General features: G+C 50.6%; 1 protein-coding gene across 1 annotated transcript; it reads left to right on the top strand.

The window, feature by feature from the left end:
- The first annotated feature begins 10,577 nt into the window (after nucleotides 1-10,577).
- Odf3l1 (outer dense fiber of sperm tails 3 like 1) lies at nucleotides 10,578-13,623 on the top strand. The gene is made up of 4 exons (XM_032911049.1): nucleotides 10,578-10,701; nucleotides 11,452-11,562; nucleotides 12,229-12,342; nucleotides 12,993-13,623. Exons 1-4 carry the CDS (start codon nucleotides 10,581-10,583, stop codon nucleotides 13,472-13,474), a joined length of 828 nt encoding a protein of 275 aa, XP_032766940.1. The 5' UTR covers nucleotides 10,578-10,580; the 3' UTR covers nucleotides 13,475-13,623.
- Nucleotides 13,624-25,212: the final 11,589 nt, after the last annotated feature.

Below are 25,212 nucleotides of genomic sequence, written 5' to 3'. Positions count from 1 at the left end.
CAACTATAAAGTTAGTGACAGAGAGAGAGAGAGAGAGAGAGAGAGAGAGAGAGAGAGAGAGAGATTAAAAATAAGAACCATTCACCTAGGCAATAAACATGTCCCCAGACCAGAGAGAAAACTGAGGCTCTCAATCCTGCAGGGCTCTGGATACGCATGCTTGGCCTCTGTTAGTCTTTAGCGTGAGGCTTGAACCCTGGACCGAAGCTCAGCAGAGACATGAGTTTGAGGCCCCATGTAGCCTTAGAATAGTCACCTCCTACTGACTCAGAACGTGCTGTTGGGTGGGGCAGTGCCAGCTCTCAGTTGCCCTCACCCCAGCCTCTTGGGCATGCCTGTCATGAGCAGAGCTGACCCAAACCTCCCTGGCATCAACCTCAGGGTTGACTCTCGCCTCCCTTCTGCCTGCTAACCTTTGCCATGATTTCCCTTGACTTGGGTTGACCAGACACAGTGACTACTCCGGTGCCCTATCTCCCTGGTCATGTTTTACCTCCCCTCAGGAAGCCTTTGCTGCCTGCTTTCCTTGACAGGTACTTTTCTTCTGTAGACGCTATGGAATCATTTCCCTAGCTAAACCAGGGGCTGGGGGTGGGATTCAACTCAGTGCTTTCCCCACCCTGTAGACTGACACCGCTCCGCAGGACAGGATGCCTGGTGAGACAAGGAAAGATGATGACTCTGAATATTCCCACCTATAAATCAGAGGATTGCAAATCCTCTGAAGCTTCAACGACCTAGAGTATGTGAGGCCTCAGTTTCCCCAAGTACTCAGGGGAACGAGACAACAGACAGCCTAACAGTGTCTACTTTCCCGACAGTGTGTAGCTGTGCAGGTTGGCTCTTCTGGACACTTTTAACGGCCCCTGGCCCCAGTGCATCTGAGACTAAGCATGCCCGCTTTGGCAGTAGCAGCCCCACCCTGCCCTCAGCCTGGGTGTTTTGCACTCTGACCGACTGGCTCCACCCGAGGAGCCTGTGGCCAAAGCCAGCCTGCTGGTAAATGGCATGGGCTTCTGCCCTCAAAGGGGTGGTGTCTGAGCGCTGTTGTTCAACTGCTTGGAACCTGCCCTCAGGGAATTGGTCCTTTGCCATAAAGGACACAGAATGCAGACTACCCTGTGCAAGGGGACATGGCTTTAGGCACTGGTTCCTCGATTCTACAATCTCATAATCAGAAACTCCTCTGCAGTGGCCTCAGGCTAAGCTTCTGCTAGGAGCAGTCTTGCTCTGGCTTCTTGGCCCAGGAGCCTGTGGGGCTCCTCCAAGTGCAGGCAGCCAGGCTCAGGCGGACAGGAGCAGCTAGTCCCAACAATTACACAATTCAGGAGCTGAGAAGTTTGGGAGCAAGGCTGTGAATGGGAGGCCCGTGAGGAGCTTTGCCTATCTAGCCTGGATGGGTTCTAGGGCATGCCTATGCCATACTGGGTGGATGGCATGGGTGCAGGGGTGGGTTACCCTCTTGGGGCTTCTCAGGTTCCCCAGAATAGGCTCTCCCCTGCCACATCGTGTCCACAAAGGCTTGTGGCTTCAGTGGCTGTGACCAGCTGGCCACAGCTGACTCCTTTTGGGATATGCTATTTCTAAATATTAGTTCATGCTGTTAACCCTTGCTATGCTGTCCTAATGGACATTGGAAGCCTGCAGAGACAAGCCTTGGGAGGGAGGACTGAATGGGCCCCAGCTTGGTGGAAAACCTGTGAGTGTACTCACTCAGGGTCTGACATGGGTTGAGCACCTTTGAGGGACTCTTTTGGTTCCGGGAAGGATGAGAAATACCTGCTTGGGCCTAGGACCAAGGCTTGCAATGGGTTTTAGAGGTGGATCTGAGCTGGCGATCTGGGTAGGGAAATGGAAAGAATGTGGGGTAAGGAGCCAGGAGCTGGGTCTTGCCAAGCCTCTTCTGTGTGCCTCAGATGAGTCATGCCACCTATCTGTATGTTTCCCTCATCTGCGCAGAGCCACCATGGTACCAGATGATGGCCTCCAACAGAGATACTGAGGCTTTGTAAACTGAGGGGCAGAGCCTGGAGGTTCTGCCCGGGTCTCACTTTTTGTTTAGGACTCTCAGGATGCCCTTTAGGAGAAGGCCTCGGAGCAAGCTGGTGGGGCTTGAGGAGTATGCGGTCTATAGGAGCATGCATAGCTTGGTGGCAGCCATTCCTGGTCTATTGACCACTTGCCCTTGTAGAGTGAAATGCTTCATGATGTGGCTGAGATGGTTGAGTACAGATATGAGGATCTGATTTTGTATCCCCAGCACCCATGTAAGAAGCTAAGCATGACCTTGCCTGTGATCTCAGTTCTGATAAGTAGAGATAGATAGATTTCCGGAAGTTTGCTGGCTAGCCAATTTGTCTTAAAACTATGAGCTCTAGATTCAATGACAGACCTTGTCTCAAAACACACACACACACACACACACACACACACACACACACACACACACACACACACACTAGGAGATAAGGTGGAGTGGGCTTGGAGAGATGGCTCAGTGGGTAAGAATGTGCCTTACTCTTCCAGAGGACCTGAGTTCAATTCCCAGGACCCACATCAGGCAGCTTATAAACCGCCTGGACCTTCACCTCCTGGGGCACTTCTGCATACATGGCATAGAGCCGCAGAGACAAACATATATACAGGATTAAAAATAAGATAAAGCTTTAAAAAGAGTAAGTTCAAAAGCGATAGAGGAAGGCATCTTACCTTAACCTCTGCCCTATAGGCAGACACACACACACACATACAATCATATAATATGTACACACACAACCTCAGAGTAGCCAGTGTGTAAGATGCCCTCAGCAGTCCCCATCTGGAGCAGTCCCTGCCCTGGACAAACAGAGCTGGCCTGTGTAGCTAAGAAGGCAGGGCAGAAAGGAGGCACTGTGGCTTTGGCTTTGCTGCCTCTGTTCCTTTGCTATGAGTGGATGAGCTACTCATCCCATGAGTAAGGACAGTTAGGCAGCCTGTGGAAGGCCCGTGTGGGGCGGGGCTGAGGCCTTTCCCTGACAGCCAGCACCACCTCACCTCTTATGAGAATGAGCCGTCTTTGGGTGTGGCTGCCAGCTCCAAACGTGCTTTCTGATGACTACAGGGCCTACCACCATTCTGACTGCCACCTCCCAGAGCTCTAGAACCTGAACCTCAAGCCAGATCTCTCCCAACAGTCCAGGCACTGTGTGAGACAGGAGATTGCTGTAGTAAGTTGCTTGTGTCTTGACACTAGAGGATAATGGGTATAATACTGCACAGCTGCCTGCCAAGGATAGACCAGTGAGTGGGATAGGCCTGTGTTTGCACCCGGAAAAGATGCCCTGCTCCTGCTGACTGAGTGGCGTTTCTCTGATCAACCAGTGGGCCAATGAATTAACTACTCGGGCTGCATTTCTCCATCCCCTGTGCTGAGAGTTAAACTCAGGTCTCACCCAAGCTAGGCGCCCTACCACTCCTGAGCTGCACCCTCAGCCTCCCAAAATGGTTTTTCTCTTAGTGTATGTTTCTACATTGTTTATTTTAATTTTTTTTTGTTCTTTTTTTTCAGAGCTGGGGACCGAACCCAGGGCCTTGCGCTTCCTAGGTAAGCGCTCTACCACTGAGCTAAGTCCCCAGCCCTCTACATTGTTTATTCATGTGTTCATGTGAGTGCATATGTGGGAACATGTATGTGTGTGCATCTGTGCACATGCATGATGAGGTCAGAGTTCAACATCAGGTGTCTTACTTAATTGCTATCCACCTTCGTTTGTTTTGTTCTTTGAGACAGGGTTTCTCTGACAGCTTCAGCTGTCCTGAAACTCGCTCTGTAGACCAGGCTGGCCTTGAAGTCATAGAGATCCACCTGCCTCTGCCTTCCAAATATTGGGGGTTAAAGGCATGTGCTACCACTGCCCAGCAGTCCTTTTTATTTTTAATGTGTGCGTGTGCGTGTGTGCATGTGTGTGTGTGTGTACACGCTCATGAATACATGTTACATGTACAGTACATGAGTGGAGGCCAGGGGATCACTTTCAGGAATAGTTTCTCTCCTACCACTTGTGTCTTGGGTCTCAGGGTTCAAATTAGTGGTAAGGGTCTTTCCCCACTGAGTTGTCTGGGCAGCCCTTCCGCTGAGGTTTGTTTCTCCCTCTCATTATTTGTGTGAATGTATGCCGCATGTGTGAAGGTGTTGACAGAGGTCAGATGGGATGTCAGATCTGCTGCCGCCTGTAGTTACAGGCAGCTGAGAACCAATGACGTGAGTGCTACCTTCAGAACTCAGCTCTTAAGGAAGTGCTTAGCTCTTGAGCCATTTCTCCAGTCACTCCACCTTAACTCCAACACAGGGTCAGCCACTGGACCTGATCTGGATAGAATGACCTGACAAGAGTTCCAAGGATCTGCCTTTCTCTGTCCTCAGTCCCTGCCTCTCGGTACTGAAGTTATACAGCTTAGTAACTGGGCCTGGCTTCTACCAGGTTCTGGGGATCTGAACTCAGGTAATCATGACCGAACAGCAGGCGGTTTATCAACAGGTTTATCTCCCACCTCTCGAGAAATAGTTCTTAAATGTAGGCCAGGTGCCAGGCACTATGCCAGAAGCAGGCACTGGGGATACTAGGGTGACTGATTAATTATAGGAGTCAGAATTTTGGGATTTATAAGCTCCCTAAAGTGAGTTGGTAATTGGTTGGGCAGAAAGGACAAAAAGGTGTGCTGGACAAGCCCAAGGCTCAGGCACTGAGATGGATGGGGGTGGGAATGACACATTGAGATGGACTTGGGCTGGGGACATTTCACAAGAAGTCTTTGGAGGTTAGGGATGTAGCCCAGGTGGTAGAAGGCTTGTTGAGCATGTATGAAGTCCTAGGTTTGATCAGATGAACTGAACAAAATCAGGCATAATGGTGCCCACACTTTTAACTTGAGCACTTGGGAGGTGGAGACATGAGGATCAGAAGTGCAAGGTCATCCTTAACCATAGAGTGACCTGGGCATGTTGATTTTGTAGCGCATGCGAACTCCAAATGACAAGGTGTAGGCATGAGCCTAACACTGCTGGGGAGGTAGGAAGAACTGAGCAATGCTGAGGAATTGCTGATTAATGAAAGTAAAGCTACAAGAGGAGAGGGACTGCCTTGAGCAGGTGTAGAGTGACATAAGAGAGACAAAGATCCAGGTCTGAGTCTGCAGACACCAGTGCTGACAGCTTTGTTTTTAAAGTCCCCCCTCCTCTCGTGTGTGCGTGTGCGTGTGCGCGTGTGTGTGCGTGCGTGCGTGTGTGTGTGTGTGTGTGTCTGTCTGTCCATCCGTCCAGTTCTTGCTTCCCCCTTGTTTGAGGCAGGGTCTGGTTTGCTGCTCTATCTGTCAGGCTAGTTGGCTACCTGCTTCCCGTGACTCTCCTGTCTCGTTATCCCATGGTGCTGTGGGAGCCAAGGATTGAAAACACACGCTACTGAGCCTGGCTTTATGTGGGTTCTGAAGATTCCAACTTGGGTCTTTGCAACAAAGCTCTTTTCTTGCTGAGCCATCGTCCCAGATTAATATGTTTCCTTTTGATTTATCTTTACTGCACATAGTTTTAGACTTACATAGAAGTGGCAAGATTATTGCAAATAGTTTTTATATACCCTTCACCTACATTTCTCAAGCGTTAATATTTTACCACACCTTTGTTTTTACACAGGGTCTCTATGTAGCCCTAATTATTCTGGTCTACTCTATATATTACTTTACTGCAGTCTGGTTTCAAACTCAGAATTCTGCCTCTTAAGTGTTGGGAGTAAAGGCAGATGCTTTTTATTTTTATCTATATATATTATGTATGTATGTATGTATGTATGTATGTATGTATGTATGTATCTATCCATCCATCCATCTACCTATCTGTCTGCCTGTCTGTCTATCTATCTATCTATCTATCTATCTATCTATCTATCTATCTATCTATCTTTGTTTCCTGAACCAAGACCTTGCCTTTTAGAAGTGCAACAATTAACCAGGAAATAAATTTGGCTACATTTCTTTTTTTTTTTTTTTTTTTTTTGAGTTGGGGACTGAACCCAGGGCCTTGCGCTTGCTAGGCAAGTGCTTTACCACTGAGCTAAATCCCCAACCCTTGGCTACATTTCAAAATAAGTGATAGACTTATTTCTGCTTCGGCCGATTTTTCTAACAACATCAAAAACAAGCCAGGCCGGAGCAATGGCTCAGTGGCTAAGTGCACCAGCTGCTCTTCCAGAGGAACCTGGTTCAATTCCCAGCACCTGCCTATAACTCCAGTTTGAAAGGATCTGACACCCTCACACGCGTACATTTAAGTAAAATACCAATGCATATGAAATGAGAATAAAGTTAAGAAAAAAAGCAAGCCCTGCCTTGCATGTTTCAGTGAGCTGTCTGGGTTTTACAAATCTGACACAGTTCTTCAGGATTTCTTTGTTTTCTGTGATGCTGGCAGGTTTTTTTTTTGTTTTGTTTTGTTTGTTTGTTTGTTTGTTTTTTTGAGTCAGGGCCAGGTACCTTGTGGATGTGTCTTGACCTCAGATTGTCTGGTGTTCTTGTGGTCAGATTTTGCATCTTTGGGAAACACAACAGAGTGGCATGGTGGGCTCCTGATGTACCAGAAGATACCAGTGTCTCCCTGGGTAGGATTTTGTTTTGTTTGCCTTTGCTTTGGTTTTTAACTTAAAAATATTGTGGAGGGGCTGGAGAGATGGCACAGAGGTTAAGACCTCTTCCAGAGGTCTGAGTTCAATTCCCAGCAACCACATGGTGACAAAGAGGTAGAGGTGAGGAGTTCGAGGCCAGCTTGGTATGCATGGTAAGTTCCAGGACAGCTGAGGTTGTTACATGCTAAGACCTGTACCCCACATCCCCTCAGCAAGCCAAGATAGTTTAGTGGGTAGAGGCACTCACTAACTTGACAATCTGAGTTTAATCCTTGGATCTCATGATAGAAGTAGAGCACTCACTCTTAAAAGTTGCCCTCTGTGGCATGCACACACCCATATAATACTAAAATGATAATAATCAGCTTCTGTGTGAGATTCAATGTATGCACACCTGTTGGAAGCCACAGGCCCACCACCATTGGGGAGCTTTCTCCATTGCTCCCCACTTTCTTTTCTTAGGCAAAGTCTCTCCCTGTACCTGAAGCTCCCTGATTAGGTCAGCTGAAGGGCCAGGCACGTGCCCCAGTGCTGGGATTACAGGCACACACTGCTTCACCCAGCTTTTTATGAGGATCCTGGGAGTCCAGGCTCAGTTGTCACACTTGCATCGTATGCTCTTTACCCACTGAGCTTCGCCCTGTGTATCACCTGGCTGATGTGATCCTGCCAGACTGCTTCCAAGCAAGCTTACTGTCCTCCATTTTTGTGATTAGTAAACATTTGCCAATGCTGAAAGGTCAGGATGAGGAAGAAGATCCAGAAGTAAAGGGACAGCCGAAACCAGGGGAGAGAAACCAGGAGAACATCCTGGAGCTAGAAGAGGGTCTGTGTGAAGCAGGAGGAGTGGTCGGTCCAGTATGGTCCAGTGTTACCAAGAGGCCAAGTCAGAAGAGGTTGCTAAGAGTCCACTGTGTTCAGTGTCTGCCTGCAGGTCGGTGAGCATCTAGTCCAGCTTAGCTTGGGTGGAGCAAAGGGCGTAAAGCCAGCCTACAGTGAGTCAAGGAGAGAGAGGCAGACTGGCCACCACAGAAAACACCCTTTGAGTCAATGTGTCTGTGAAATGGCAGAGACAGACAGGTAGGTTCAGAGACACGTGTGGGCTCAGGGGTAGGGTTGTTTTTATTCATTCATTTTATGGATGTCTGTGATGCTTGAATGTACACATACACACCACATGCATGCAGGGACTAGGTGGTAGAAGAGGGTGTTGGACGCCCCCGGAACTGTAATTATGGGTGGTTGTGAGCTACCTGATGTCTTTCTGGGAGCCGAACCCCAGCCCTCTGGAAGAACTGCAAATGCTCTTAGCCAGTGAACCATCTCTTTAGGCCCCAGAGGCAGAGTTTTTAACAGATGGAAGGGACCTTGAATATCAGAGGTGACCGATGACAGGGAAATTGGAAGAGCAGCCGTAGCTTCCAGTGGGAAGTGGACATGGGTAGGCCTCGCTGACAGGACTGCAGCTACAGCACTTCACGGTCTCTGTTTTCTCTTGGTGCAGGTGGGTAGGAACTGGATGGAGGTCTAGTCTTGTGGAGGGGAGTGAGGCATGCTGGGACAATATCTGGGGACAGGAAGCAAGCTGGCTCATTTAAGTTGCCAAATCCAAGGTTGAGAGCTCTGAAGGCAGGAAGGGCCTGAGGGTGAGGAGGAAGAGGAGGAGGAAGAGGAGGAAGAAGAGATAGGAGGTAGGAAGAGGAGGAGGAGGAAGAAGAGGTAGGAGGTAGGAAGAGGAGGAGGAGGTACGGGCTCATCAGTCTGATGCATAAATACTGCGAGGGAGTGGGAAATGAAGGCTATGTTTAGAGGGAGGTGGCAGTTGGTGCTGTGCAAGACAATGAGAAGCCCAGGACCAACCATTGCTGGGAACAGGGCCTGGGAGGGGCGTGGCAGAGGTCTTTGTGCATGAGAAGAACTAGGCATTGACTGAGAAGTGGGTCTTAGGCAGGCCAAAGTTACCAGGTCATGGTAGGAGTTAGGAGAAGGGCAGAGGTAGCCATAAACCAGGGCCGCTACTGGGTTGTGAGGAACAGGTGGCCCAGAGAAGCTGACGCAAGTTACTTCTGGTCACTGGAACCCGTGTGACAAAGAGGGGACTCTAAAGAGTCATGAATGGAAAACAAGGGCCTGCTTCAGGGGATCCCAGACTCCATCAGAGGCAGAGTGCATGCCACAGAAGAGAGCAACTTGGGGTGAAGGTGTGGGAACCCATTTCCCCAAGACAGCTGTGTGTGAGGGCATGTGACAGGAACAGAACAGACTTCTGGGAAGGAAGCACTGGGAGAACTTCACCAGGCCGGTGGAGGGGGTGGCCCGGAGTGCTTACAGGGTGGGGTGAGCAGATAGCCTCTAGATGTGGTCCCCAGCAGAGGGGCTGCTGCTGCTGGCTGGGAGCCTGCTGTGTTCTGAGCCTTTCTGTCCTGAGACTCGATTTCCCGGCATGCTTTGATGATGGCTGTGCTTGGCGCCTGACATGAGTTCAGAGCATCACCACAATGGCAACTTTGTGAGCAGCGAGACTGACCTGAAGAGATTCCTGCATTTTGTGTCCTGGTTCCCCTCTTGTCACTGATGAAGCTGGGGGCTCAGGATAAGTCCTTGCTCCCTGCTGTGTCTCTATCTACACTGGGGTGGTAACAGATCCCATCTAAAGGCCACTACTATTAATCTGTTTAGTTCCCATGATAGAGACCTTTCTTTTTTTTTTTTTTAAAGATTTATTTATTATTTATATGAGTACACTGTAGCTGTCATCAGACACACCAGCAGAGGGCATCGGATCTCATTACAGATGGTTGTGAGCCACCATGTGGTTGCTGGGAATTGAACTCAGGACCTCTGGAAGAGCAGTCAGTGCTCCTAACCACTGAGCCATCTCTCCAGCCCCCAATAGAGACCTTTCTTAACCTGGCTCAGATCTAATCCTAGTGATGGATGTAAGGCTGGGTCCTGGATCCCCCTGAGCTCTTAGGGGTGAAGACGTCTCTGGGATTTTCCTAGGGGCTCATCCCTCCGTCACATGGAGATTGCATAGCCTCCAGCGTGCAGTATTTCCTAACACACTCCCCCAGAGGTGTGCGCTCCACAAATTCATGGGAACCTGATGCTGTGGACTCCAGTGCGAGTCCTTTTCCTTCCTCTGTTGGCCCCTCACACGGTATGCGGAATGCCACCATTAGGTAACTATTCCTTTAGCTAGGTGTGGACCCTTAAAGATGTCATGCCCTGGCAAAGGAGTTTGGGAAGGGACTGTGAGACAGTTCCACCTTAGTGGGAAATAGGTTAGCTTAAATACGTAGACTCTGATAGGAGAGAGGACTTATCCAGAGTCTAGAGGAGACAGGTGGAAGGGACAGGGGGTAAAAGGTCCCAGGAGCCGTGGGGGTGGGCAGGAGCAGGAACCCTTCACTCAGGACCTACTCAACCTTTCTGTTTCTGTCCCCAATTATGAAATACCTACTGGTGAGTAGCTGGCTCAGAATCCGTGTCCCTCACTACTACCTTCCCAGACTGGGGGTATTGGGGAACGCCCAGGGCATTCAGCCTGGTTGGATATATGAGATGACATGAAGCTGAATTTTCCTGTATCTGGGCTCTTAGGAGAGAACTGCCATGCCACAGTTCAGGCACCACGGCAACGGGGGAAATAAACACTCCGGGCCTCACAGTACAAGTTCTACTGTGATGTGATGTCATCCCTCACTCCAGGCGTTGGGCCCCCACCCCCACCCCACCGTGCTAGCTGCACTTCTGGGGTGGCTTCAGCTGCTGAGCCCGGGCATCTTCCCACACAGCCCCCACCCCAGCTGTTTTGGTGTCTCTGCCTCGGGGTGGGTAGTGGAGAGAGGGGCCCGGGCAGGGGCGCTGGCTCCCAGCTTCTCAGGCACTGCTTGTAACTGCTACTGTTTTCTCTCAGCTGTCACTATGAAACAGTTCGAGAGGGCCAGGAACAATGTGTTCTACGCACAGCACCCAGAGAAGGAGGAAGAGGTACCCTCATGGCAGGAAATCAAGCAGACCCCTGTTGTCATGGCCACAATCAAAGGTGAGAGCAGCTCTAGCCTAGGGCCCACACTGCTAGACTACTGCTGAAAGCCTTGCCTGCCAGCCCTGCCTCCAGCAAAACCCAGCAAACACTCCTCAAGGCCTTAAAGCCACCAGAACCTCCAAGCTAAGCCCAACCACCGGCTCTGTGAGATGCTGGAAGAAGGTTAGGACACTGGGGGCGGGGCCATACAGCATGTTTTGAGGGGAAAGGATTGGGATCTTTTAGCTTGATTTTTACTTTTCAGGGTGCTAGGGACTGAACCCTGGGACTCATACGTTGATAGGTGAGGGCTCCACCACTCAGCTACTTCGCCAGCCCTGCCTTTAGTGGTTTCTATTTCCTTCAAGTGGAGACCGGGGGAATGAATTCTCACTAAGTTGTCACTGACTGATTATTTCTTGGGAAGTGTTTTCGAGTGGTGAGCGATGAAGTGCTTGGGTTCTCTTGAGTTTCACGCCGCCAGTTACTGTGGCTGAACGGAGTGGTTACTTCTTCGCCTCAGTGTTGTTATCTGTTAGATGGAAGAGATGAGAATATCTGTCTTAATAAGGTTGTCTAGCGGCTCAACTGAAATTACCATATCAAGCGATTAGCGTGAGTCTTAATACAGACGAAGTTCCCCATTGGCTGTGAGTGTTGCCTTTCTATGGTGAAAGTAGAAAGTATGCCTTCAGTCAGAGTGAACCCCCGGTGTTCTCATGGTGGGCTGGGGGCTGAGGCTAAAGGTTATCTTGTCTGGCTTCACAGGTCCAGGGCCTGCCAAGTACCTCCGGCCATCCTGTACTGGCTACATAGCCCATGACATCTCCATGTTCCAGGAGCCAGCCTTCAGTCTGCATACACGGCACACTAAGAAACGTGAGCAGTCCCCACTGTCTGTCCCTTAAGGGTCAGGACTACTGTCCAAGATTGCTGCCACAGGCCACTGGGGGCTGTGGCTGGTGAAGATGGAGACAGAAGGAAGCCAGTAAGATTTCCTAAGTGGATCCCCAACCTCTGAAGGTAGATCAGGCAGATCTCCCCAGGGAGCTGTGGGAGCCTAGACCTGTCACTGGCAGAGCAGGGATCTCTTTCCCTGGGGCTCTTTGGCCCTGGTGTCACATATTCTCCTAGGGAAGCTTGCAGTAGTCAAGGATGACCTGTGGCTGACAGCCAAGCCCAGTGAGATGAGAGGTTGGGCAGGGATATGGTCATGTGTTTGGGGCCCTGAGGTCTAGGGTGACTGCCCCCCTCCGCCTTAACATCCCTTTGGCAGAGGTTTCTTGGCTGGGGCTGAGCCCTTTCTCAATACTCACAGTAGCTGAAGTGGTTGTCACTGCCCTTGGCACCAATCCGGATGTGTCTGCGGTAGGAGACTGACCACACTGTGGAACTGCCTGTGGCCTCCAGCAGTCTTGTACAAAGGGTCCCATTTTACAAATAAGGAAATCAAAGCCCATGGATAGCTAATAGCCAGAGGAATCTGAAGGGAGTCCTTGCTGGGGTGGCAGCTGTGGCAAGCCAGCCCTTTTTTGTCCCTTGCAGGGATCACTGACGAAAACAGCCCCGGACCTTGCTATTTTTTGGATCCCAAAGTAACTCGTTTTGGAATATCTACCTGCCCCCAGGTCCCCATGGAGGAGCGCATCCCCAACCTACGTAAGATGGGCTGGGAAAGTGGGCATTGGGAGGATGATGTGTGTGTGGGTGTCCATCCTTAGCATCTGGAAAGGGACAAAGCAGGGGCATATCTGAGAGCATTGGCATCTCAATACACATTAAGATATAAATGTCCAAGCAGTTGGAAAGCAGAGGTAGAATAGCCTGGTCTACACAGCCTGTCCCAGGCCAGCCAAGGAAGCATAGTATCTTTGTCTTTAAAAAGAGAAAATGGACACAATGTTGCCATTAACATGCATGTGTCACTGCTAGTCACAGGAGTCATGGATAGTATACATTGTGTTATGATGTCACAGGGCTCTTATCAAAGTAGTAACGTTGAGCTCACATAGCTAGTGACCTAAGAAAATTTCCTGGTGCTGTCATGAGACATGGGGCAACGCCATCATGTTGACTGCCAAGGAATTATTGCTACGATGACAGTGATGGCTTTTGTTTTACAACATTGTCATCATCCTGGGGACTGCCTTGGTGTCCTTTCCTGCCCACAGCCCCAAGTCATCCTAATAACCTGGGTCTGCTACTGCACTGTTTGAAGCCCCGAGAGCTGAGCAAGAACTCAACTCTCTTAGTGACCCAGCAGCTGGTATTAGGAGCTGTGAGGCTCTCTCCTCTTTCCTTACTTTCAGGCATAACTAGTACGCCAGCCTCTTGCTACTACAACCTCCAGAAGACCCGACCCTCTGGGGAACGTAGGCCTCCCCAGTACTCTTTTGGCTATCGGTGTCCATACAGAGTGATGGACCCCAATCCGGCTCCTAACCGGTACAAGCTGCCAGCCTCTCTGGGGCCCAACGTCCCCAACCTCTCAACTGCCCCTTGCTATGGTCTGGCTTCCACAAACAAGAACTGGTTCCACAAGGAGAATATAGCAGGAGGTCCTGGACCTGCTATGCGTACGCGACCTGAGCCGTCTGTCTACCAGAACCGCAGCCCCGTGTTTAGCATGGCCAAGCGCTTTGGCTACCCTCTGGACCACACACTTCGGCCTGGCCCAGGCTCCCACAACATCCAGCCAGTCACTGTGCACAAGCCCCGCATCCCTGCCTTCACCATGGGCATCAAACACTCACCCCACTTGTGCCCATTGATTGTGGACGTTTGTGACTGAGGCTCCTGCTAGTGCATGCTCCCCCTGCCTCTCAGATGCTATTTTCCTAGATCACATTGAGCAACTTGAACGTGAATTCCTGTAACAGAGCTGGTGTCTGCTGAGTGGCTAGCACACAGAGGCACTGGATAAATATTTTCGTTTATTCATCCCTTTGTTTTGCAAACACTCTCAGCTGCTTCCTCTTGGCCTTGCTCTGGGTGGGGCCTGGAGATCCTTGGTACATTTATCTGGTATACATGGGTTTCCATGCTGGTCACTAGGGAAAGCTGCTGTGTGACCTCCAGGGCCCCTGGGCAGGCCCACCTGAGAGTGGCCACTGACAAGCTGTGTGGTCCTTCCCTGCTCATCTCTGGGTCTCATAGTCCCTTTCCAACAACACTGGGGATGGCCCTATTTTTAGGGCTGTATCTCTGGTTCCTGGTTAGATGCAGACTAACCAGTTCCCAAGGTAGGAGCCAGGACGTGGCAGAAATGGGAGGGACCATCTTGGTTTGGGAAAAAACTCAAATGGACACGTGGAGACTGTTGGGAGCAGGTAGAGGTAGAGAGACAGCACACAGGGTGACTAAAGTGTGCAAACTGAGGCGTTGCTCGTACTGAGCTCCGGCTGTACACTGAGGGCTTTAGCTAGATGGGACAGTGGTTTTGTTTGTTTGTCTTGTAACCCAAACTCTCTTTAGCTTTCCAAGTGTGGGATTAGTGCATAACACTACACTCAGTGAAGACTCTACATTCCTGGAGACTTTGGGCAGTTAGAGAAAGATGGCTAGCAATGGCCGTGCTGGAGGCTGTGGCCAACCTGCGGGCTCCTGGGAGGGGGTCTGAGTGTCACATGCTATCTTTGGGGAGTCACTCGCTATGGTCCTAATCTCAGTAGCTCAGCCTGGTAGAGGATGGGCGGCAGTGTGGCCAGGGGAGGGCAGCACTACCTCAGTCTTCAAAGCCAGGCCTGGCTCTACTGGCTTTTGGGTGATAGGTACCTGTAGGCTGGAGCCTTTCAAGCAGACACCTGCCAGTTCTTGACTCTTGAGTCTTCCCCTCCAGACCCCCAATTCACCTCAATCCTTAGAGCCATTCCCTCCCACTCTCTACCACAGGAAGGTGTTGAGAGCCCTGATCTGTAGTTTACTGGGGCTCAGATCTAGGAGGCTAGGAACCTAGAAAGGAGAAGGGAAGGACTACGACCACAGACCTCCCTGGTTCAGCCAGAGGGGGGCATTTAGAACCAGAACCAGTATCTGATGGCTTGTCCCCTCTCTTATTTTATTTTATTTTATTTTGAGACAAGGTCTCTCTTTGTAATCCTGGCTGTCCTGGAACTCACTATGTAGACCAGGCTAGCCTTGAACCCACAGAGATCTACCCTCCTTCCTGTGCGTGTTAGGTGTTCATGTGCATACGGGTACACATGCATATGTATGAATGTGGAGACCACAGTCAACACTGGGAGTCTGCCTCAGTTCCTCTCCACATTAGCTTTGGAGACCAGGTTTCTTAGTGAACTGGAAGCGCTTCAGTTTGACCGTACTGTTTAGCTAGGGAATCTCTGGCACTTCTTCTGTTTCCTCCTCAGGGCTGGGTGGGTCGCCATACCTGATAGGCGCTGGGGATCAAATGCAAGACCTCAGGCTTAATACCAGGCAGTTTACTGACTGAGTCATCTTTCCAGCTCCAGGATTTTGTTTTCTTTTAAAAGGCAGAGTTTTGCTGTGAAGCCCATGCTGGTCTTGACCTTGTGACCCTCCTGCCTCAGTCTCCTAAATGCTAGAGTTTCAGATGTGTGCCGCTACACCTGGGTTCACATTGTGATTTTGGCTGAAATGAAAACTGAATTGGATACACCTAAGTATGGAAGGCAAGGAACTGAGATCGCTGTTGGAATATTAAAAGAGACACAGCAGTGTTTAGGAGGGAGACTTGTAGGAGCCACCTGGGTTCATACCTGTCTCAGAGCCCTGAAGTCTCTTCCTCCCAGCCCCTGAGTCCATGTCTGTCCCATTATCCCCAAACCTCTGCCAGGCTGGCCTAGGCAGGTTCTCAGCAGGGAGGGAGGGAGGGAGAGAGAGAGAGAGAGAGAGAGAGAGAGAGAGAGAGAGAGAGAGAGAGTGTGAGCGAGCCTGCACAGGGACCCATCTGTCTTGCAGCAGATTAGAAAGATGTCATTTTGCCGACAATGCCATTTATCATACCGGCTGCAAAAATTAGTGATGCCTGGGCTGGAAATGTTGGGTGTGGGTGTGGGTGGGGGGTGTGGGGTTGGCTGTGAGTTTCCTGTGTCATCAGGTCAAGTGAGCCTCAGTCTAGTATCTGAGCAGGCCTTTTCTTTTGTCTATTTTTTGAGGGGGGGGTGTTTGAGACAGGCTTTCTCTTTGTAACAGAGCCCTGGCTGTCCTGGACTTGATTTGTAGACCGGGGTGGGGGGTGGGGGGTGGGGCTTGAACTCACAGAGATCCACCTGCCTCTGCCTCCTGAGTGCTGGAACTAAAGGCATGTGCCACCATGCCTGGCCTAAACAGGCCTTTTCTGGTAGAGTGTCTGATGTAGGCCAAGACCACTGCTAGAAAGATGGAGCCGAGTCCCAGGGCAGAGGCAGTCCTGACTGCACAGTGAGTGGCCTGTCTCCAGATTCGTGTTGCCGTGTGACCAGGATTGGGGCTTAGAGTGGGATAAGAACTTTTACTCATCCTGGGACTGAGCCCGCTCCTTTTTCACTGGACAGATCAGCCAGGCCCCTGGGCTCACCAGAAAAGAGCTGGGTCAGAGGATGTGAGAGCTAGAGGGGACTCTTGGGATGGATTTGGGGTTCTGAGGGATGGAGAAAAGGAGGAAAGGGTCAGAACAGGTCCCCTGTGGGCTTAAGTCATTTACTTACAGATACACGGAGCCAAGATGTCTTTCAAAGAAATGGAAAACCCACAGCTTACTTTCTACCAGCTACTCTCTCACTGTCCCCAGGGAGAAAGTAAGACCTCCTCTAGATTCCACAGCAGACACTTCCCTCACCTTGTAGCACCTCAGATACCCTAGGCACCTCCCCATCTAACATACCTTGTGCTAGTTCACAGATGCACCCCAACTCCCCAGAAGCAAAGGGTATAGAGTGTAAGAGTGGCAGAGCACATACATACATACACATGCATACATACATATATACACATGTAAATAAATACATACATAAATAAACATGCACACATACGGACATACACACATGCATACACATGCATACATACATAAACACATACATACATACACAGATACATGCACATGCACACATACATACATAAACATGCACATATACATACATACACTCACACATGCATATATACATATGCCCGCATGCACACACACATACACACATGCATACACATGCATACATACGTGCACACGCATACATATATGTGCACACATACATACATATACGCACACACATACACACATATATATACTCGCACACATACACAATACACACACATATATACATACACACATATATACATACATACTACATACACACACAGAGGTGGGGGCTGGGGTAGGAGAGTGCTCTGTGCTCATGAAGGAGTTGATGTGCTCTGGGTCAAACTTGTCACTTATCCACCAGGATAAGTCAGGTGGTCTCTGTCAGGCCCCAGCACACAGAAGGAGCACCCAGAGCAAGGGCAGCTCTTCTGTCCTCCTGCCTCAAGGGACAGGGTGGTGGCTGAGGGTGGGAAGAAGCACGTCTCAGCTGTCCACCATGGGAAGAGAGCCTCCTGCTCTTCCCTTCTATGTCTGCAGCCTCCCATCTGGTCTAGCTCTTCTCACTGGCTCTCCTTCCTGTGGTCTCCGACACTACTTTCCTCCTTGACTCCTGTGTCCCTCTGCCCTGTTTATACTCTAGAATAAAGATCGACATTTTCAATTACCCTGAAATAACACAGCTGCTCTTGGAGGCTCCAGCCAGTGCGTGTGCGTGTGTGCATGTGTGTGGGTGTGGGTGTGGGTGTGTGTGTGCGCGTGCACGCCTATACAAGCACATAAGAGTGTTTGTATATGGAACCCATGTGTGGGAGTGGGATGTCACCCATGGTCCCAATGTCCTTTGTGTCCTTTCTGTCTAGAGCCTTCATTTCTTCCTGGGAGATTGGAAGCACGTTTCCCTTCAGGGGAGGAAGGGAGACAAAAGAGAGAAATAAAAAACTGTCATTGCTGTCTTGTAAACACAGTTGCAGTGCACAGCAAGCAGAGACTCAGCAGGAGAGGGGGACAAGGGAGAGACAGGGCTGAGGAGAGGGGGCTGGGAGATGGGGTGGGGGTGGGCACTGGAGAAGAGAACAGTAGGATGCTGAGGAGAAGGGGGTCCCTTACTTCTTCCTCAAAGCTGGAGGGTGTGGGTGTGGGCAGAGGGAGGCTGCCGGAGAGAAGGGAGACAAAAGGGTTGATCCGGGATTGTGGAGAGGATTCAAACAGGAAGACCCTGGTGGTGGGTGCCAGGTGATAGATAGACATGCCTCTTGTGGAAGGTGACATCTACCAGAAGCAAAGCAGGAGCCTCTTGCACAGTCCTTGCGATGTTGCAGGCATTGACATAAGCAAAGGATCAGAGAGGATAGATGAGTGGACCAGCAACACAGCTGGAGGTGAGAGGGGATCGTCCAGCCGGGGTCAGCCTGGCCGCAGCTCTCCTTCCACATGGCGGGTCCCAGGGGATGGCAGCTGAGAAAAGAGGAGTTGACTCCAGCACATTTGCTTGTGGGACTTTGCACAAACCCTCCCTTTTCTGGCTTATTAGTTTCCCCATCCGAAAAGTGAGAACTCTGACTGCTCCTCAGGGCTGTGGGGAGCACCAAACATCTGGATGGGATGGTCTCCCAGCTCTGTTCTCCGAAAAGCTGGTTAGAGGTGGAAAGAACGACACCCATCAAACACTGGGAAAGGGACTCACCAGCAGCTATACTGCAACCTCGGCAGCTGAAAGGAGGCTGAGCTCCGGCTCCACTCCCTGCTGCCTCCAAGTGGTGAGAATTGGGTACTGCAGAATATGAGTCTCACTGTTTCCTAAATTGGTCCTCCCTGGCTTTGTCTTGATGGCCAGAAATGGGAGGGGACTTGCTATCAGGTTGTCTAAGCAGAAACTTAACTGTCGCAAGGTACAAGGTGGTAACCTCAGCTCTATTTTCATGGAAAGCTCTGGATCTTCTAGGGAGCCCTCTTACTGTTCTCCGGCAAGAAGCCACTTCATTCCCTGAGCTCTACCTGTAAGCCAGGTGGTGGATCCCTTGAGATCTCAGGTGCTCTATCCTGGGGTTCGGTTTGTAGCATCTACTGGGATCTCACAGTGGTTGAGCTTATTTTGATCTCCATTTTCCTGGTAAGGAAGCAGGTAGGAAGAGGTTGTAAACTGTTTAAACACAGACTGGTGGAGCAGGGATTCAAACCCATCAGTCTCTCTGAGGAGAAGCCCTCCTTTGGGGCCAAAAATTGACCCCATGAACCCTTGATAATCAGTTGGGACTAGGCTCTGGGCTCAGGGTCAGCCTTACCACTGTGCTGATGTGCAAATGGGTAAGGTCCATTCCTTTGTTCATGAATTGTGTGTGTGTATGTGTGTGTCTGTGCATGTGTGTATGTGCGTGTATGTGTATATATGGGCATATGTGCTCATGTGTGTATGTATATGTGTGCACATGTGTGTGTGCAAGCATCGAATGTGTGTCTGTGTGCATGTGTGTGTGCATATCTGTGCATCTGTATGTGTATGTGTGTATGTGTGTTTACGTGTATGCATGTGTGCCTGTGCATGAATGTTTATGTGTGTATATGTGTGTGTGTGTGCGTGCACACACGTATCCATGTAATGGGTGTGTGTGTGTATGTGTGTGTGTGTGTCTATACATGTTCTGGACTTCTCAGAGGTCTTTTCTGGCTTTGGACTCAACAGGTTCAGTTGAACAGCTTCCAAGGTTTGGGTCCAAGGGTGAGAAAGTGAAGACCTGGTGGTGTATCATGCTAGTCCTGTCAGGCTTGCACAGCAATGTGTGAGAATGGGGGTGCGTGGGGAAGCTGGTCTGTGAGTGTGGGCACATTCAGGCCTGGAGCAGGTACAAGGTGAGAAGCCACCCCTTGTTCCTGGGAATCTTTTCCTCACTGCCAACCTCAGAGGGGAGTTTTTCTTGGCAGGAAACAGCCTCATCAATCAGTGGCAATGGGGGGCTGACAGGCAGCCCCTCCTCATGGCCGGGGCTTCAGGCAGACTCATAAATCCCACTCTAGGCTGGCTGTAAATTCCTGTGATTCACACCAGCCTCTTGGAGGACAGAGGCATTTGGGGCTGTGGGAGAGGTTTTTCTCTCCTGGGCAGAATAGCATGTGAAGGAGCCTAGGTCATGACAGGGGCCCGAGACGGCCTCCCAGGAGGTATGGTGCAGGGTTTCCTCCCCCAGAAAAGACTTAGGACCATTCCGAGCCACCTCTGTCCAGATATAGGCTTCAGCTGGCTCCCTCGGTGTTTTGACCTGAACCAAAGTGTGGCCATATGTGTGCGGTTTGACACCACGAGTGTGCAGTATCTGAGATTCTGTGGGACCTATGACCAGAGTATACGTCTGTCCTATGCGCCCCTCAGCAAATGACTCTGACTTTTCACACATATTCTGTCCTGGTGACCATGAGGACAAAGGGGCACAGGACCTTGTTTGCATGATTTGAATTCCTGGGGTCAAAAATCCAACCCTCCTCAGGCAGAGAAGGATCTGAGGGGGGCAGGCATTTGTTAACACCCGACCAATCAGGACTCCTGTCACACTCACGTCACACTTACATACCCTCGGAACTCTTATTTGCTTGTATTTTTTTCTTTAAGCTGGCTTACAAAACTCAAACCTGTGAGTTTGCCTTGTCTTTAACAAGATTTGTGAAACCAGGATGCAGTGCCCTACTTAATACACGCAAATGTATATGCACACGTGGGTGTAACTCTGCCCCACACATACAAGTGTATACAGTCATCACTCCTGGTGACATCGGCATACACAGATTCATCCCATTGTGAATTGAAAATACCTGGGAAAAGGTGTCTATACTTAACATGCACAGAATTTTCATCATTATTTCATCTCTCTATATATGCATATCTATATATGTATATCTATATGGCAGATGTACTCAGGTTATAGTGAATGCAATGCATTTTGCACAAGGCATACTCTCCAAATGGTTAGGCCTCATCACTGGCCACACACCACTCTGTGAATATTGATTTCTAGCCTTCCTTCATTTTACAGCAAAGAAACCATGGCCCAGAACTGTAGGGACCTGCTCAAGGTCACACAGCTGTAGGCTTAGCAGCCCAGCCCAACACCGATACTCTGGTGTTCAGTATTCAGGAGTATGTTCCTTGTCCGTGAAGGAACTGCACTGGGTGCGCAGGACTTCCTGCTGGAGCACACTGGGATATTGAAGGCTTCTTGGAGACTGTGCCCAAAGACAGAGGAATACGCGGGAAGTGGTTTCTGGAAGCAGGCTAATGGGATGGCATACAAGCATCTCGAGTCTCTTGGTGGGACCAAGCACTGACCTCTGATTAGCCCTCTGCTCTTTTCCCCCTTTGGGATGTCTGTGGATTTGGCTGCACCTCAGGGTTAGCAGCGAGTAGAGAAAGAGGACCCAGGGGAGGGAGAGAGCAGGCCCTACAGCAGCCCATCTCCAGGGAGCTGCTCACTGAGCAATAATTAGCTGTATCTGCTCCCAGGCTGGAAGGAAGGTGGCCTCATTAGTGAGCCTTCTGCTACATTGCGTAATCCTTACCTACAGGCCCAGTTTCCTGCTGCCCCTGCCACCACCACCACCCAGAGACGTGGCACAGTGGTTCTCTGGTAGGGGACAGGTGTCAGCTCCAGGGAGCCAGGTTGGCAATATATGCGGGCAGCTAGAATGTGTACACACAGTATAAAACACACAGAGGTGCCCGTGCATGTGGACACGTGGTGCACGTGAGCAAACAGATGTGTACAGTGACATATGTATTCCCCGGCCTTGCCACACAGGCCTGCACTTAACACATAGACATTGCACATTGATGATTTGCTGTGCATGCGCTGAGATCCACAAGGGTTGTAAAAATCTCATGCCAGCGGTTGCATGTGTATTTACACAAACACCCAGAGTTCTAAGAGCTCAGGCATGCATGGGCTATTTAGAGATGCATACAGATCAGACCTGTGGGTTTGTGCAGAAGCCCAGGGTATGGGTGACACCTTTTCGTGCAAGGACACATGTACATACATGTTTCTTCACAGAGAGCACACACATGCATTTCTTTTGGACTGTAACAGGGCTCAAGGGATTGGGATTTAATTCCCTAGAGGAAGTGCAGCGACAGACACTGAAGACGTCATTATTTCCTATCATTCTGACAAGGAGAGGAAAAGCAAGAGACAGTGGGCAGAGCAGAGGGGACACAGGAAGGAGCAGCTGAAGGATGACCTCAGGGACCAGAAGCAGTGGAGACTGAGAAGGTTGATGCTTCTGCTCTGAGCAATCTCAAGGGTGGTCCTTTTACCTTACCCCTAACACCAGCGAGTTGTCAAGGTCAAGTGGCTGGGCTGCGGCAGGAGCCTCCTTCCTGTGCTCTCGGACACACAGGGGACGGAGACCCAGTGTGTCTCATTGCTTTTGCCCAGATGGAATCATCCTAGGAACCTTCAACCCTAACCCCACTTCTTCCCCAGAGAGGGGAGTTACAGGGGCAGAACACTGTCTCACAGGAGACACCACCCACAAGGTTCCCCCCAGATCCCGAGACAGTTCTCCGCACCCCTACTTGACCTCAGACCGAAGATAGCATCCGGGAGACAGAGGCATGGACTCTGAGGGACAGAAGGGATGAGAGCCAGAAGCAGGGAAGTGGGACTGGATGGGAGGATGCCAAAGAGCTATCCAGAAGCTTACAGAGAGAGAGAGAGAGAGAGAGAGAGAGAGAGAGAGAGAGAGAGAGAGAGAGACAGAGAGACAGAGAGACAGAGAGACAGAGAGACAGACAGAGAGCAGGGCAGATGAATGAGGTAGAAAGACCCGGAGATGGGACAGTTAACCAGAGTTAGACACTTATTCTGTTCCTGCAGGAGCCATGTCTCAGCCTCTGCCAGTGTGGAAAGAACTTTGGCCTTGAGAGATGCTGCATGACCTAGGTTAGACCACCTAACATCTGAGCTCTGGCTGTTGGTCTATATAACAGGGTACCACCTCTGCCCCTGGGAGGACTCTGAGGCTCTCTAGGGGAGGCCACCTGACCTTTCTTTCTCATAGCCCCCTCTGAGTTCTATGAGGATGAAGGTTTGGCAAGGGCTGGGAGGCTAGGCCACCTTTGAAAGTCCCCAAGACAGTAAACGTGTGGAAAAGGGATGTCTCTGTGGGGCCAGGATATTGTGCTGGACCACACATCACTGAGTGACGGAGCGTTTGCCCTGAATATTGAAAATGCATAAATATCCATTTTCAGCCACCGAGGCAGATATAAATATGAGCGCATGTGGAGAGGGGCAGCCCTCAGCTCTAATTTACTGCCTATGCTCCCCTGGTGGCATGGGCAGTTACACTTGGTTGTCAGGAGCCTTTTCAGGTTGGCGTTAGGACTGCCGGATGCCACCTAAGACCTTCTCCTGGAGAAGTGGCAACCCAGGAATTGCTGTAAGGCAACGGGTGGCCATTCCCAGTCCTGCCCTGCATTGCCAATCCCGCTGGTGGGAGCGTCCAGTTTGAGAAAGGGACACTACCCCAAGTCTTCCCTTGATAACTGAAGGGAAACTGAGGCTCAGAGAGAATCACATGCCAATGGTGTCCTCTAAGTATCCTGCCTTGCGGAGAAGAGTCCCGGACCCAGCTTGGGAGTGTGGACAGTGAGACTGAGGAGGAGGGTACAGCCTGCTGAAGAGACATCACCTTTCCTTAGTGACTCTTCCTTAGCCTGAGGAGTTGTTCGCTTTGCTGGGGGACTCCCATGTCTCACAAGCGGGGCACCTTGATTCCCACCAACTGCATTCTCGGAGGTGGTTTTTTACCTTGGGTTGAGCCACGGGGCCAGAACTTCCTTGGCACTAAGCTCTGATGGAGGTAGAGACTTTTCATTCTTCGGTCCTTCTAGGTTCCATGGGCCTCTTGTCCAGAGGAGGGCTGAGTAGGGCTCCCCTACCCTGAGGAGGGCTGAGTAGGGCTCCCCTACCCCGAGGCTCAGCCAGGAGAAGGAACATGGCAGGCACCTGCTGCCAGGGCTGTGTGGGTAAAACCTGCTAATGTGGAGACATGGAGTCAAAAACATCACAGGCAGAGGTCTGGGCACAGGATAGGGCTGAGGCTCAGCCTGTACGGTAAACCCATTCCTTCCTTTCTTTGTATATAGGCTTGCTTCTCTCTCTTATTTCTGCCAGCATCAGTGAGGATGTGTCCCCAGGGACCCAGGCCCTTGTCCTCTGCATCTATCTTGCCAGAAACAAGGGCTCAGGACAGAGCAGCCTGAACCACGTGGACTTTGACCGGCTACTGCAATTGATACGGAAGTGAGACGTCCATGAAGGCCGGCCTCTGTCGTGATCACGCTGGTCTGCGCGCATCCTTCCTTGGAGCAGGATGGGGCTGGGGGAGGTGGAGCACCTGCCAGTGTGTGCTGCAGATGGTATCTGGGCATTTTTCAGTTGGCTCGCAGCTCCAAACTTACCCTTCTTTATGCTGTTCTGGGCAATCAGGGTAGAGTTCTCAGGATGCTGTTCTAGGTGTTCAGGTTGCCTGGCTCTGGGTACTGGCGTCTCAGTAGGAGGCACTGGCAGGTCTCACACCATAGGGCAGGCACCTCTTCTGGATTGCTCCGGTCTCTGCCACCGCAGTGTGGCACCTCTAGGGCATACAACCAAGTAAAGAACTCCAAAAGCCTCCAGCCCTCACCTCATCCCGGAGGAGAACCCTGCCCTGGCAAGGATGATGGGACAAGGGGTTGCTTCTTGCTGGGTGGCAGGAATATTTTATTATTATTATTATTATTATTATTATTATTATTATTATTTATTTTCACTGTCAATGTGAGATAAACTAGCATCACCTGGGACCCCCAATTGAGGAACTGCATGGACCAAATTGCCTTGTGGGTATGTCTGTGCAGCTCTGTCTTAATTGCTGGCAGATGTGGGAGGGCCCAGGCCACTGTGAGTGCTACCATTCCTAGGCAGGTGGGTTACATAAAAAAGCTAATAGTGCATGAACCAAGGAGCAAGCAAGAAAGAAACCACTAAGCAGCATTTCTTGATGTTCCTTGTCACTGTTCCTGCATGAGTTTCTGCTCTTTTTCCTGTGGTGGACTGCTGTTACCTGAAGTGTGAGGTGAAATAAACTCTTTCTCCTCAGATTGCTTTGGTCTCTGTGTTTATTACAGCAACAGAGAGCGTACTGGGACTGCCAGTCTAGCCTTATCTGTTCGGTGGGCTGGTTTCCCGGAGGGCATCTTGGGCCCACTGTAGAGGAAAGAACTGACCGCTGAAAGCTGTCCTCTGTGCACAGACAGACAGGCAGACAGGCAGACAGGCAGACAGGCAGAGAGCAGACAGTCAGACAGTCAGGCAGACAGGCAGACAGTCAGGCAGGCAGGCAGATAGGCAGACAGGCAGACAGGCAGACAGGCAGACAGGCAGACAGGCAGACAGTCAGGCAGGCAGACAGGCAGACAGGCAGACAGCAGACAGGCAGATAGGCAGACAGACAGACAGACACAC

This window comes from Rattus rattus, chromosome 8 (assembly GCF_011064425.1).
Source record: "Rattus rattus isolate New Zealand chromosome 8, Rrattus_CSIRO_v1, whole genome shotgun sequence".
In the NCBI taxonomy this organism is placed as follows: domain Eukaryota; kingdom Metazoa; phylum Chordata; class Mammalia; order Rodentia; family Muridae; genus Rattus; species Rattus rattus.
Note: the sequence above shows the minus strand (reverse complement) of the source record. Positions and strands in the feature narration are given on the sequence as shown.

What these genes read in the sequence shown, in the direction of transcription:
- Odf3l1 (XM_032911049.1), top strand. Translation starts at nt 10,581, where the DNA reads ATGAAACAGTTCGAGAGGGCCAGGAACAATGTGTTCTACGCACAGCAC. An exon ending in TACACGGCACACTAAGAAAC is followed by an intron (nt 11,563 to 12,228) that starts GTGAGCAGTCCC and finishes TGTCCCTTGCAG; the next exon opens with GGATCACTGACGAAAACAGC. An exon ending in GGAGCGCATCCCCAACCTAC is followed by an intron (nt 12,343 to 12,992) that starts GTAAGATGGGCT and finishes CCTTACTTTCAG; the next exon opens with GCATAACTAGTACGCCAGCC.